At 38.7% G+C, this 14,388-nt stretch overlaps 1 protein-coding gene across 1 annotated transcript in view; it reads right to left on the reverse strand.

The window, feature by feature from the left end:
• Window positions 1-14,388, reverse strand: part of LOC146829878 (vomeronasal type-2 receptor 116-like) — a 121,209-nt gene that overhangs the window by 51,290 nt on the left and 55,531 nt on the right. Inside the window, exon 3 of the mRNA XM_085606554.1 lies at window positions 1,982-2,105. Within this exon, the coding sequence (XP_085462680.1) occupies window positions 1,982-2,105 (124 nt within the window). The remainder of the gene's footprint in view (window positions 1-1,981; window positions 2,106-14,388) is intronic.

Genomic DNA, 14,388 nt, shown 5'->3' on the forward strand with positions numbered 1-14,388 from the left:
CTAACACATCAGGGCCTCCTCCTCACTTCTTGAATTCCACAAGATGCTGAAGACCTGACTCTTTGGATAATTCTGTGGGGTCTGATGGCCAACATCTTTCATCTCATACCTACATGCCTGCTCCAGCACCTGGATATCCTCATGGGTGATTAGCTGCACCATCCAAATGTTTGAAAATCACATAATAAGAAACCCAGGACTGCTGTTCTCTAGTTAGGGCTTATAAGTCAGGCATTTAAGATAACAGGGGCAAAATTAATTTAAAGAAATTGTAACATCATGATCCAATTGTTTGTTACTAACACTATGACCCTCAAACAACAACATATTCTCTTGTCCAATAAAGCAGCTAGCCGAATCTACCTGGGAGACTACAAAGCTGCCATAATCAGAGCAAAAATGACACACTTCCAATTTCATATTGCGGAATCTGCACATTCCTCAAAGTAACTTTCGCAGTCTAATAACAACTGATTACTCACAATTCTCTCACAATCTAACTGTGGTCATTCAAGCAACTCTGTGAACACTAGGAGTGGGTGGTAACGTTTGCCCTGTTGGGGGAGTTTGTTGAGCTTTGCGCACTCAACGCTCTGCTTGAAGTGCGGCGTTTGGCAAAAACCCTACCAACCACTACATGGAGAAGTTTATCACTCACCCCAAAAATATACAATGACAATGAATTGGAGATCACCACACTACAAGCAGAGTTTCCACTTCAAGAAATACACAAATGATTACCTACCTAATCTTTTGATGTGCTTCTGTAGGGGGAGGACTCTAGAAACGTCTCCCACTTCAAAGCTGGCACCAAGAATAAGTATTGAGCCACAATAACCAACTTATCAGTGCAATCCTGGACCTGTGGAGGACTCAGAAGGTCTGCTATGCTGCTCTTCTGCAAGAAGGACTGCTACTCTGCTGCCCTGCTACTCTGATGCCCCGATGTGTAAGAAGGACTGGACCTGCATTTTGAACCCAGGACCACCTGAGTGACTCTAAGGACTAGTTGGCTGGCCTCCTAATCAGAGTCTCAGGGACAGAAAAGGCTCCAACTACCTTAGACCATGCACTTGCTGAACCAATTGCTTTCTGCTCAGTGCAGAGTTGTCGCTGCACTGAAAATCAGTGCAGCGATGACACTATTCAGGCACATACTCTAAATATACTGACCACATGAAAACTCTCTAGCAGTTCTAACCTTCTGGACCCACTAGACTACTCAATCAAATGTCTTGACCAAGTGGAGAGAACAAGTGAAGTGGTTGTGATCATTAACATAGATGCTATCCAAGCCAAATGAATTTGATTTGAAAACCCCTCCACATTCCATGCCTGGAACAGGAACTGAAGACAAGAACACAGTTCCAATGAAATGTGGATTTTCTATCACACATCGGGGGATAATAATGCATTGATTGATTACGTGGCACAACTCATCACTGGCACAATTCTTTTGTTTAGGGGATATTACCATCCACTTGAGCAACCCTATGGACTCTCAACTAAATAACGTTGTTGATAGAATCAACATGATACAACTTTGAAAAGATCCATTCTGCTTATAAATAAGGGTGTCCTGATGGCTGAACCTTTTACTGGATGAAAACCGATTAATTTCACCCTAGTTCTTTGGTACCTTGTCCAGAATACTTGACATTCATGGCATTCCATATACTGTAGGAGTGATCAGGGACACAGAACAGGGTGTTATTTCATATTTAGCTACTCCTGATAATCAACGGAATCAAAGGTGAAGAGATCTAAGACAAGAAGACATTTTAAAAAAACATGTCAAGGATTTTGGTGATTAATTCCATAGATATGACATTCTAACAGATGTTAGTGATACTCCATGGACCTGCTTGAGTCGTGAAATTAATAGATATGCACTCCTTGGTCTTGTAATTTTCCAAACATGACCACGTCCCACTCCAAGGAGCACTAGTGACGCATATTAATAAGACTAAAGGATACTCACCTGTCTCATTTGAAATCTCTCCAGCAGAGCAGGGAACACAGTCAAAACAGCACACAGGCCAGCCTTTCCTCACAGACTGCCTAAACCCAGGGAGGCAGCTCTGGCTGCAGAAGGAACTGGGAGCCTGCGGAAAAGAACAGATACAGAGTGAGAAATTAAAACCATAACAGACATGATAAAAAATAAATATATAGAGGGGCATATGTCTTGGTGCGAAATGATGATACCACACTGTATTGACCATGCCACACCACAACATACCATACTATTTCACTATAGGCCAAACCATGCAGTACCCCACTGTAGCACAGCACACTGTAACACATCATATCTGCTGCTCAGCAAGAAGTCAACAACGTCTCCTTATCATAAATTGAAATAAATCCTGGCTTCTAATCCTGCTTGACCTCTCCACAGTCTTTGACCCAATCAACCATCAAGTTGCTGTTTCCTACCCTAGATCCATGCAAGCACTTTTCAGATGCAGATCATACATCATGCACATTGGGAGTAAAACAACCTAAAAACTCCCCAACTCTTGTGGAGTGTCACAGGGTTACATCTTCTTCCCAAACCTCTTGAACCTACACATGCTGAAGGACAACATCAAGATCGATTGATACTCTGAGGATTCGACTTGAAATTTTCTTCAACCAACGACATTCAGAGACTCCAACCTGTTTTGAGCTAATCCAAAACTGATGTCAAATACCTCAGTAAAGCTCAAACTGACAAATACCGAATTCCTCTATTCATCTATTGATCCAAATATTATCACTACTGATTTTTCAAAAATTAGACAGGCAATATTTTCTTTCATGTAACACTTCACCAACAAAAACAGGACAAAATGGTACCAGGTATCCGATTCATACAAAGTGAAACCCAGCTTTACAGATGCCCATTTTGGCAAAACGGTTCAACCACTGTAGGGAGGCAACCATTTCAGCACATTGAGAACCTCACGGGTGAGTGGTCGTGCTCTATAAACCCCTGATTGAATGAAGTTCTCAAATGCCTCTCTGAAACCACTTTGGCACCCTCAAAGGCATCCTACACATTATACCTCTTCTCAGTAAATTGTTGTAGAAGGTTAACCACATCACCCCAAAACTAAATAAACAGCACTATCTCCTTGTTTCCCATAGCATCATATTCACAACCAGCTGCCTCACCTACAAGGTGATTAGAACCAATAACCCTACATGTCTGGCCAAGAAACTCCCAATATTGACTAAAATGTATTCAAAATATTATTGTTAACACACACACATATATATATATATATATATATATATATATATATATATATATATATATATTACCTACTGGCGGTCGCCAGTAGGTAGTTATAGTTAGGACCACGTTTCCATAGGAAAACCTCAACATTCTATTTTGAATAACTTTGGCGCCGGTCGACGAATCCTCGCGAATTTCTCAAAATAGGTGGGGCGCTACGCTCCGCTCCTACCCTGAAAGTCTCGGGGGGATCCGTCAAGCGGGGGCTGAGATAAAAGGGGGGTCCCAAAACGCGTTTTTCCCATGCATTTTTCCATAGGACCTTTAGAACGAGCTACAGCCCGAACGGCTGAACAGAATTACTCAAAATTTGGCAGAGAGGTAGTCCCTAGGTCAAGGAAGTGCCTTTTGTAGGTTTGGTGTAAATCTGTTCAGTAGATTCTGAGAAAATAGCCTTTAAATCAATATATATATCTGAGCCCGCTTACGGTACGCTTACCGTACGCTTACGGTAAGCGTACGGTGGCGTGCGCGAGCGCGATTCTGATTGGCTCTTAGATCTTAGTAAACATTCGAATCGGTCGAAACCAGGAAGCGGCGGCCGCCATTTTGTGTATTTCACTCTGAAAAAAAAGAGTGAAAACAAGGAAAGGGGGCAATGAGGAGAGTTACAGACCCCCTAACATTTGTAAGGGGGTCAAAGAAGGACAGAAAAGTACAAAAAAAACATTTATTGATTTTAAAAAAAATCACGGGGTACGCGTACGGTAAGCTTACGGTAAGCGTACGGTAAAAAAAAATAAAAATAAATAAATGAAAAGCAGATTTAAGAGTTTAGATATTAGGGAGCTCTAAAAAGAGCTGTTGTGTTTATGAAGTCATTTTTTAAGTGGTACCTACAAGTAAGTACCGATGCAGAGTCTAAGGTTCAAGAGGAAGACTCTGTTCCCTTCATCATTGAAGTGCACACCATCTCCTCTATAAATGTCTTGCATGTCATAACGCAAGTTGTTGTGGTAAATGGCACCCATACCATAGTCACGGAGGAAAGCAGAAACAGATTTGTTGACGTGCTTTCTTGCTTTGTCAATCTGTGGACAGAAATGATTGGACCAGTTCCATTTTTGCCTTTGGCATATGTTGGAAAACACAAAGGCAGTTTTAGGGAAAAGTGTAAACAGTTGTGCAAAGGTGTCCTTCATAAGCATTTCCAGACCTACCCCAGTCAAAGTGCCTAGGTCATTGCCACCACAGTGCACTATTATGAGGTCAGGGTGTTGGATTTGAATGAAGGATTTCACCAATGGCATCAATTGGTGCCACTTTAACCCTCTCTGACCAATCCATTTAATGTCTACATTTGGCAAAGCAAGGTCTCTCACCATACCTGTTTTCTCTGCAAACTTTTCACTCCAGAAGACATAGCTGTGCCCTACAATCCACACTGTGAACATCTTCAAAGGAGAACTGGATGCACTCAGGAGGTGTCTTTCAGTAGAATGGCAATATGAAAAGAAAGACAGTTTGGAAATGGAGGCATACATATTTTTTTCAAAACAAAAAGAACTGATTGGCTGTTTCATACCATTCTAGAATAAAAACTAGGCTGTATGTGTAAATTAATAGAAGCATGTTTTGTATTGGTAAAAAAAAATGTGTAACCAAAGAACAGTACTATGGATTTGCTGTTAGGTTTGAAAAGTCAAGCACTCTTGCTCTGTGGAATTGAAACATTGTTTGGCGAACTTCTGACCTGACTCCACACAGCAGTGTTCCATGAGCTGTTGCTATGGTAGCAGGCAGAAGTCAAGTTGGGGGAAGGGTACTAGGCAGAAGTCAAGTTGGGGGAAGGGTACTTTTGGAAAAGGGTTGGTTTTCAACCAATAGAAATGTGTGATTACATTTGAAAAAAAGGGGGAAGCACTGAGATTTGAAACTTACAAGTATATGTGTGGAAAAATAGAGGGAAAGTTTGCCATTATCTGGTTCTGCTGAGAGGAGAGAGGTGAACACAACAGAGATCCTGGCTCTGATAATCTGCTGTTTGAGTGTCACATTTCTTTCACAACTAACTAATTTTAAAGGTGAGTTTACAGTTTGAGAGGGGATGTATGTGGTAACTTAAGAAATGAATAATAGAAATGGAAATTGTTTTTGTTGTAGTTACACATGGTGGTTTCATAATGTGTCAGTCTGTAAAAGTGATTTTCACTTGCCCCGAAAAAAAAAAGAGCAGTAAGTGTGCTTTCAAATTGGCAAAGAAATTTCGTTTTGGGACTAATGTGAAAACATGACTCTGTGTGCAGAGAGGAATTATAGGCAGAGATTTATTGCGTCTTGCTCTGGTGATTTCACAGTTGCATTAGATGGAAAGGGGGAGCGAATTTTTGGGGGAAGAAGCAGAGTCTTAGCACACACCCATGTGCTTGCCATGTATAGTCATGCACAGTATTTACAAGCGAGTGGGGTTTTCAGGTTTCAGTCTGTAATGCAAATACATTCAGCATCACTAAGGCTGGTTGCCCTTGCTGGAGTGTAGGCAGTCACCGAGAATACACATGGTGGTGGTCTGAAAAAACAGTTTGGACATGTGCATTTAAATAAATCAAAAAAAGTGGTTTCATAATGTGTCAGTCTGTAAAAGTGATTTTCACTTGCCCCGAAAAAAAAAAGAGCAGTAAGTGTGCTTTCAAATTGGCAAAGAAATTTCGTTTTGGGACTAATGTGAAAACATGACTCTGTGTGCAGAGAGGAATTATAGGCAGAGATTTATTGCGTATTGCTCTGGTGATTTCACAGTTGCATTAGATGGAAAGGGGGAGCGAATTTTTGGGGGAAGAAGCAGAGTCTTAGCACACACCCATGTGCTTGCCATGTATAGTCATGCACAGTATTTACAAGCGAGTGGGGTTTTCAGGTTTCAGTCTGTAATGCAAATACATTCAGCATCACTAAGGCTGGTTGCCCTTGCTGGAGTGTAGGCAGTCACCGAGAATACACATGGTGGTGGTCTGAAAAAACAGTTTGGACATGTGCATTTAAATAAATCAAAAAAAGTGGTTTCATAATGTGTCAGTCTGTAAAAGTGATTTTCACTTGCCCCGAAAAAAAAAAGAGCAGTAAGTGTGCTTTCAAATTGGCAAAGAAATTTCGTTTTGGGACTAATGTGAAAACATGACTCTGTGTGCAGAGAGGAATTATAGGCAGAGATTTATTGCGTATTGCTCTGGTGATTTCACAGTTGCATTAGATGGAAAGGGGGAGCGAATTTTGGGGGGAAGAAGCAGACTCTTAGCACACACCCATGTAAATATGTGTACTGTATTATAAAATGTTTTAAAAATATTAATACTTTTTTCTTTTTTTCCAGATAGATATAGAAAATTTTCGAAAACTACAAACATTTTTAAAACTATTTTTAAAAAAAACAAATGAATAAATATTTTTTCAGTGAGTATGGTAAGTCAATAATAATAATTGTAGTCTCTCAAGGACCTTGTAATGTGTTTATTGATTTTTAGTGTTTTTAAAAAAAAAAAGTACGCGCACCGTACGCGTACGGTAAAAAAAAAATAAAAAAAAGTTTTTAAAAACATATGTAAAAAAAAGATGAAAGATAAGGTTGGCTCTTAAAAGAACCGTTGTGTTCATGCAGGGACAGAGGAAAGGAAGCATGGGAAAATTATTCAAAGCGACAAATGTGTTGATCTATTTTGTTGTTCACTAGGGAAACACTGGTCTCCCTATAGCAAATTAGATCTTGACAAAATGTGCATCGAATATCAACCTTCCGAAATCGAGGGTTGATTTCCAGAGGGCCAGCAAAAGGAGATTCTCCCCCCACAGATGAAGGGCTCACCTGACCTGCAGAAGAAGGAGTCAGCCCTGCAGATGATGATTCAGGCTGAGCTGCTGTGGATGTACTGGCTTGTCTTTCTGAAGAGTTACCTCCAAAAAGATGACCATGTGTCCTTCTGTGTACATCCTGGAGGTGTCTCTTCATGGTGTGATTCCCAAAGGAATACTTCCTGTTAGGATTACCTCTAGAAAGTACACGCTTACACAGCTTACAAGTCACTAAGGGTGCATTTACCTTTTGCTGGCCTTCAGGAAAAGTAAAATAATCCCATACATAAGAGGGCTTTTGTTTCCTCGATCTCTGCCTCAAGACAGTGCTGCTAGTGCTAGCCTCACTCTCAGAAGAGCTCTGCTGTTCTGCCATCGTATCCCAAAGACAAACCAGCTCCTTCTCCCAAGGGATCACAAGCAGAAATGAGGGGAATGGGTGTGGTGTAGGAGAGTTCTAGAACTGAAAGTAGTTTCAACCAATCAAAAGTTGTGTTTCATGATCACATGACCTACCGTACGCTTACGGTACGCTTACGGTACGCTTACGGCAAAAGTGCGCATGCGCGTAAAAAAGACACGCGCTTGCGCGCATGCGCATAACAGTGACTCCCGGCACTTCCGCGTAACGTGCGCGTGTAGCGTACACGCGTACGCGTCCCACGCGGAGTACGCGCGGCTACGCAAATTGCGTAACTATACGCAAGCAGCGTAGGAAAATTACGGACGTTGCGTAAACCGTACGCTTACCGTGAGCTTACGGTACGCGTACTAAAAAAATAAAAAAAAAAATAGAAAAAAAGTACTGCAAATAAATTTTACATGTTTATTTTAAAAAATATATAAAAAAAAACATATTTAAGTATTTTAAAAATTTAATCATAGTCTTTATAAAAGGTAAGAAAATTAAAATAAAAATATGTTAGAAAAAATAGAAGAAAAAAAAAAATTAGCATTTAAAAAACCTTGCAAATTCACTGAAAAAACCATGGGTTTCACACACGTTATAGTTAGGAATTAGCATTTAAAAAACCTTGCAAATTCACTGAAAAAACCATGGGTTTCACACACGTTATAGTTAGGAATTAGCATTTAAAAAACCTTAGAAATTCAGTGAAAAAACCATAGGTTTCACACACGTTATAGTTAGGAATTAGCATATAAAAAACCTTAGAAATTCAGTGAAAAAACCATAGGTTTCACACATGTTATAGTTAGCTGGACATTTTACTCGTAAAAAACCAATGAAATTCCCCCGTTATAGTTAGTTCAGCTAACTATAACTCGCGCGCCCGCAATGAACTGCTGATGACGTCACATATTACATCACTCATGACATGGTCAGTGACATCACTCATGACATCACTGATGACATCTCAAATGACATCACTGATGACCTCACTGATGACATCATCCTTGTGATAGAGTGGCAGACCTCCTCTTCCCCTAATAAAACCTTTGATACACACATTCAAAAATAGAGACTAAAATTTACAAAACAATGGACATACCAATAACAGTTACAACAACCTCTTCAGTAATTCTAAGATCCACATACACATCCACTCATTCACCAACAGTCCAATACAGTCACTCATACATGTACTCACTTTTCATATGTACTCATACACCTATACATCCTGTAACACAATGCCACTCATCCATAGAGCTACTCACACACATAGTCACTCATGCTAATAAAGAATCAAACATACATTTACTTGCATATACAGTTATACACACACCACCACACTTACTTCTACGGAAACTTACACATACTTAGTCTTTTAAACAATCACTTATGGAAATACATACTTATTCATACAGGAACTCTTTCAATCTCTCACTCTCACATATACTCACATATATAAACCAATAGTCACATATACTAGTTTTAAACATATGTAGTTACTCATAAAGACACTATTGAGACAGTCATTCACTCACTAACACACCCATACATACACTCATCCACCCATGCAGTCCTGCACACATGCTCTGTTCAACACATACAAACAGTGAGTCACTCATTCATGCACCTATGCACTACGTCATACCCCCCACCGAACCATGCAGACACTCAGACTGATACTCAAAAAAACAACTAATAACCTATATAGACACCCATGTAGCTACTCACCAACCCATGCAGCCACTTATACACAAAGTGAAAAAATGATACAGATATTTATATATTTAAACATTACTCACTAAGCCATGTATTCACTATGATACACTTAATCAGTCAGTTACATAATCAATTTTTCAAAAAGAAATCATCCATTTAGACAGTAATATACCCATTTATTCTTCCATCAACCTTGAGATATACATATATAAAACATATTTAATTTTCAGAAAAACACACATTCACTGGATGATGTCATCAGTGAGGTCATCAGTGATGTCATTTGAGATGTCATCAGTGATGTCATGAGTGATGTCACTGACCATGTCATGAGTGATGTAATATGTGACGTCATCAGCAGTTCATTGCGGGCGCGCGAGTTATAGTTAGCTGAACTAACTATAACGGGGGAATTTCATTGGTTTTTTACGAGTAAAATGTCCAGCTAACTATAACATGTGTGAAACCTATGGTTTTTTCACTGAATTTCTAAGGTTTTTTATATGCTAATTCCTAACTATAACGTGTGTGAAACCTATGGTTTTTTCACTGAATATATAACTCAGCTTCCTGTGATTTATCAAACTTCCTTTTGTTTGCTTCACCAAACATCCTTCCTCACCAACGACTTTATATTTTCCATTGTTGATGTCTTCTGCGGCTTTCCGTGAATAAATGTAGTTCTGCAGCACTTCATAGAGACACATGTTCTCCAGATGTTGACTTCTCTTGGGATAATATGTGTCCAACATGTTTGATTTCAAAATATCTGTACTTTCTGGGTCATTCTCGGCCAAATATTCAATTTCTCCAACAGATTTCAGTACCCGATTTCTCATTGCTGCAAGGCCTAAACTTGCCCAAATTATTCTTCTTGACTTCGAGTAGAGACTTGCAGAAGATAACCTATCTGAACATTCGTAGGATCCAATTTCTCGATGCGATAACATCTTCAAACTGAAACTGTACAGCTTCTTACTGACAGTCTTCTCGTGAGAAATCTCTTCCCACATTTCCTTCAATTCTGTTTTTTCTGATTTCGTAATGTAAGACGTTACATATCGAGCAACAGCAATGGAATTGTCAGCTACATACTGTATATCCATGTTAGCGTTCCACATGGATAAAATGACTGGGTTGTAGTCATTTATATTTTTTGATTCTTCTTTTCTTTTTAGGTTGTAGGTATTCTTAGGTGATTTTCTTGTGATAGTATGTCTCACAGCTGACATAAAACTGTTGACTCTTCCATTTGAAAGAACAGGTCTAGGAAATCCAAATCGACATTTAGTGTAGTATTTATCTTTGCTCTTGTATTTCCGTCGACAGTATTTTCCACACCGATGACTTTGGAAACGTAAAACTTGCTCCTTTAACTTTTTCTCTTCTGTGCTTTTTGGTATAGCACATGTTGCATATTCTTCAATGTAAGATAACACTGCTTCATCAGTATCTGTTCCAAACTTTGGGGCATCCTTGATCCACAACAGCATATGAATATGAGGAGCACCTCTTGCCTGGTACTCTTTTCTCCAAAAGAAATCTACTACTTCTCCAAGAGGTGGATTTTTTTTTATTGCAGATGAAGGACATCATAGCCTCAAATCTATGATTGAAATATCTGCAAACATTAACCGGATCCAATGAGCACAGTTCTCCTGCTGTCTTGTATTCGATGTTTTTAATGTTTGAATTTGCCTCTCGTAGAAAATCCAGTAAATCATCCCAAGCGTACTCCGCACAGCTTAGGGTAACGAACCATGTTGGTGTTCCTAAATTCCGTAACATGCATTTTAGTTCACCATGGCGTCGGTACCAATATTCATTTGTCCCACGCTGACAAGCCATCAGATTGATCAGTTGTGTTTCCAAATGATCATCTCGGTGCTGCACTTTCTCCATAAAATCCTTAGCAGACACATTTTGTAAATGTACTCCACTTTTTAAAATGTGATTTACTGCATAAGACAGTGCAGACAAGTCGCTTTCAAATAAAAGATGGAACAAATAAGGAATACTTTGTCGAAATCTGGGATCTTCAGCATATAGTCTTGTAGTCCGATACTCAGAAGCTGGAATCTGTTCTGGACGTTCATCGTATCGTCCTCCTTTTCCTTTAGGAAACAGCTGGGGAAAACATCGAGCTTCCAAGCTCTCCTCCCATACACTCATGGGAGTTCCTTTTGCTTTCTTCATCTGAAAGAGATCAATATTATCTCCCATAACTTCTTTTGAATGAAGAGGATGTATGCTAAAATGTTCATGAATTTCTTCTTCCTTTGACTTGTCCACTTTTTCAATTTGTCCAGTTGGTGTTTCTGTGTCTTCTTGTAAATCTTCTTCTTCTTCTTCTATATAAATTGATTCATACCATTTGTTATTCCTTTTCAAATACAAATTTGCTCTTTGTACTTTCCGCACATCTACCAGCTCCTGCCAAATCTTCTTATTCTTTGTAGGTACACCATTAACCAGAATAACTAATGGTTCAGTTTCCAAAGTATCCGCATCAATAGTTTCCATATTTTTTTTCAAATCCAAGGGCAAATACACCACTCTTCCTTTTAAACCTCTCAGTAAATCAGAAGGAGGTAATTTACCAGTTTTGGGCTCCATACGTACTATGGTCTGGAACGGATGAACACATTGAATGAGTATAGACTCATATGTATTTAATTCAGAAAGTTCAGCAGGAATAGCATCCAATTCTAAATTATTATGTACAGCTCTGGTCGGCATTCTATTTTCCTCTAACTTGTTGTAACAGTATTTACAAATACGCTGATCTTCACCCAAATCAAAACAATTTTCTAGAAATATATATGTGGCAAAATCCTTCCACTTATAATTATCTTCATTTTCACTCTTTCTGTAGAGATCAACATTCCTAGTTTGTTTTCTATAATGAGTTCTGCGGCAACAAATACAAGTAAAATTTGGTCTTTCATTAGAGACTATTGCAAATTTTGTTATGTGATCATTAAATGTGTTACTTACAGAGGGTTCTACATTCTCTTCCACTTCTTCCTCATTTACTGTGTCCTTCTCTGCACTGTTTTGTTCAGGACCAAAGTAACAAAACTGAATTTCATCAACAACCTTCTCTACATCTGATACCGTTCCTCGGAACAGAGCCCTATTCAATTCATTTAACTTTATTGCTGGACTTTTGGCAAAATACAACCGTCTCACAAACTTTCTCATTTCAGTATGATGAACAGCCAGCATCCTAAAATGATGGAAAACACTATTGCACACTTTTCTAGATAGACAAGCCAGAGAATGACCCTGCAAACCAGTATTCTCTCTCACTCTGCATGGATCCAGACTTTGAAGCACCTTAATCTTCTGTTTTATACTTTTTTTACTATATTCTCTTAGAAACTCTCGAAATTTGTCAATAGATTCCTGACGCACAGTGCAAATACTACTACAATTCCAAGTGTACACTGGGGCTTTAGGACGTCTCCCCATAGCCTCATCTGCCATCACTTGTACCTCATCTCTTGGAACCATTATCTCCTTCTCCATTATGCAACCATTTTTTACTTCGTAAGAACGACCTCTGGTGTCAACTGCATGCAGCAAACTATTACTTTGAAAATAGCTCTCTTCATTAAAAAAAGGTTCACTACTTGAACTATGCATCCACTTTCCTAAAAACACTTTACAAAAGTTTGTTCTGTTCACTACTCTTTTCCTTTTGCTATGTGATTTCAGTACATTAACCATTTTGTCTAATGTACGCATCCTATTCAAAATTAAAATGAATAGTTTCCTTTTTAATTCTAATGCCTTTGCTGCAATGGCTTCTATTTCTTTTTTTCTTTTATAAAACTTTGTCTTTTTCTTATATTTCTTCACATCCTTCATCAAATTGGACATAACTCTTCTCTGAAACATTTTTCTACGTATCTCTTTAAACGCTGTTTTTCTATTTATATAAATCTTTTCTGTTGCTGAAGGTATATTTGCATTAACTAAATTGTCAATTTTTTCCTCTCCTTTTTTGTTCAAAACATCCTTTCGAGTACAGACATTTTGTACATTTTTCATTCTTTTGAATATATTTTTTATATATTGTTTTTTCTGCTTACCAGAAGATTTTTTCTTTTTCCCAACATGAGCATCTTCTACTAACTTTGGTCCTCTAGTTGTCTTCAAATATAGGTTTTTTTTGTGCGTTTTTTGAACTCTGGATTTTGTAGGCATCTTAAATTTTGTCCACTGCTCTTCAGCAATACCTGAAAAAAACTAAAAAAAATTCCTTTATTTTATTTAAATATATTACTACATTTCTTTTCACAATAGTCACAAAACGTAATTTCTTTGCCAATTTGAATGCACACTTACTGCTCTTTTTTTTTGGCAAGTTAAAATCACTTTTACAGACTGACACATTATGAAACCACTTTTCAGTTTTTTTAAAAAGCCCATGTCCAGACTGCTTTTTCAGACCACCACCATGTGTATCCTGGGTGACTGCCTACACTCCAGCAAGGGCAACCAGCCTTAGTGATGCTGAATGTATTTGCAGTACAGACTGAAACCTGAAAACCCCACTTGCTTGTAAATACTGTGCATGATTCCACATGGTAAGCAGCTGGGTGTGTGCTAAGAGTCTGCTTCTTCCCCCAAAAAATCGCTCCCCCTTTTTCCTACTAATGCAACTGTGAAATCACCAGAGCAAAACGCAATACATCTCTGCCTGTAATTCCTATTTGCACACAGAGTCATGTTTTCACATTAGTCCCAAAACGAAATTTCTTTGCCAATTTGAATGCACACTTACTGCTCTTTTTTTTTGGCAAGTGAAAATCACTTTTACAGACTGACACATTATGAAACCACTTTTCAGTTTTTTTAAAAAGCCCATGTCCAGACTGCTTTTTCAGACCACCACCATGTGTATCCTCGGTGACTACCTACACTCCAGCAAGGGCAACCAGCCTTAGTGATGCTGAATGTATTTGCATTACAGACTGAAACCTGAAAACCCCACTCGCTTCTAAATACTGTGCATGATTATACATGGAAAGGAGCTGGGTGTGTGCTAAGAGTCTGCTACTTCCCCCAAAAAATCGCTCCCCCTTTTTCCTACTAATGCAACTGTGAAATCACCAGAGCAAAACGCAATAAATCTCTGCCTGTAATTCCTATTTCCACACAGAGTCATGTTTTCACATTAGTCCCA

Source organism: Triturus cristatus, chromosome 5_2 (assembly GCF_964204655.1).
Source record: "Triturus cristatus chromosome 5_2, aTriCri1.1, whole genome shotgun sequence".
Lineage (NCBI taxonomy): Eukaryota > Metazoa > Chordata > Amphibia > Caudata > Salamandridae > Triturus > Triturus cristatus.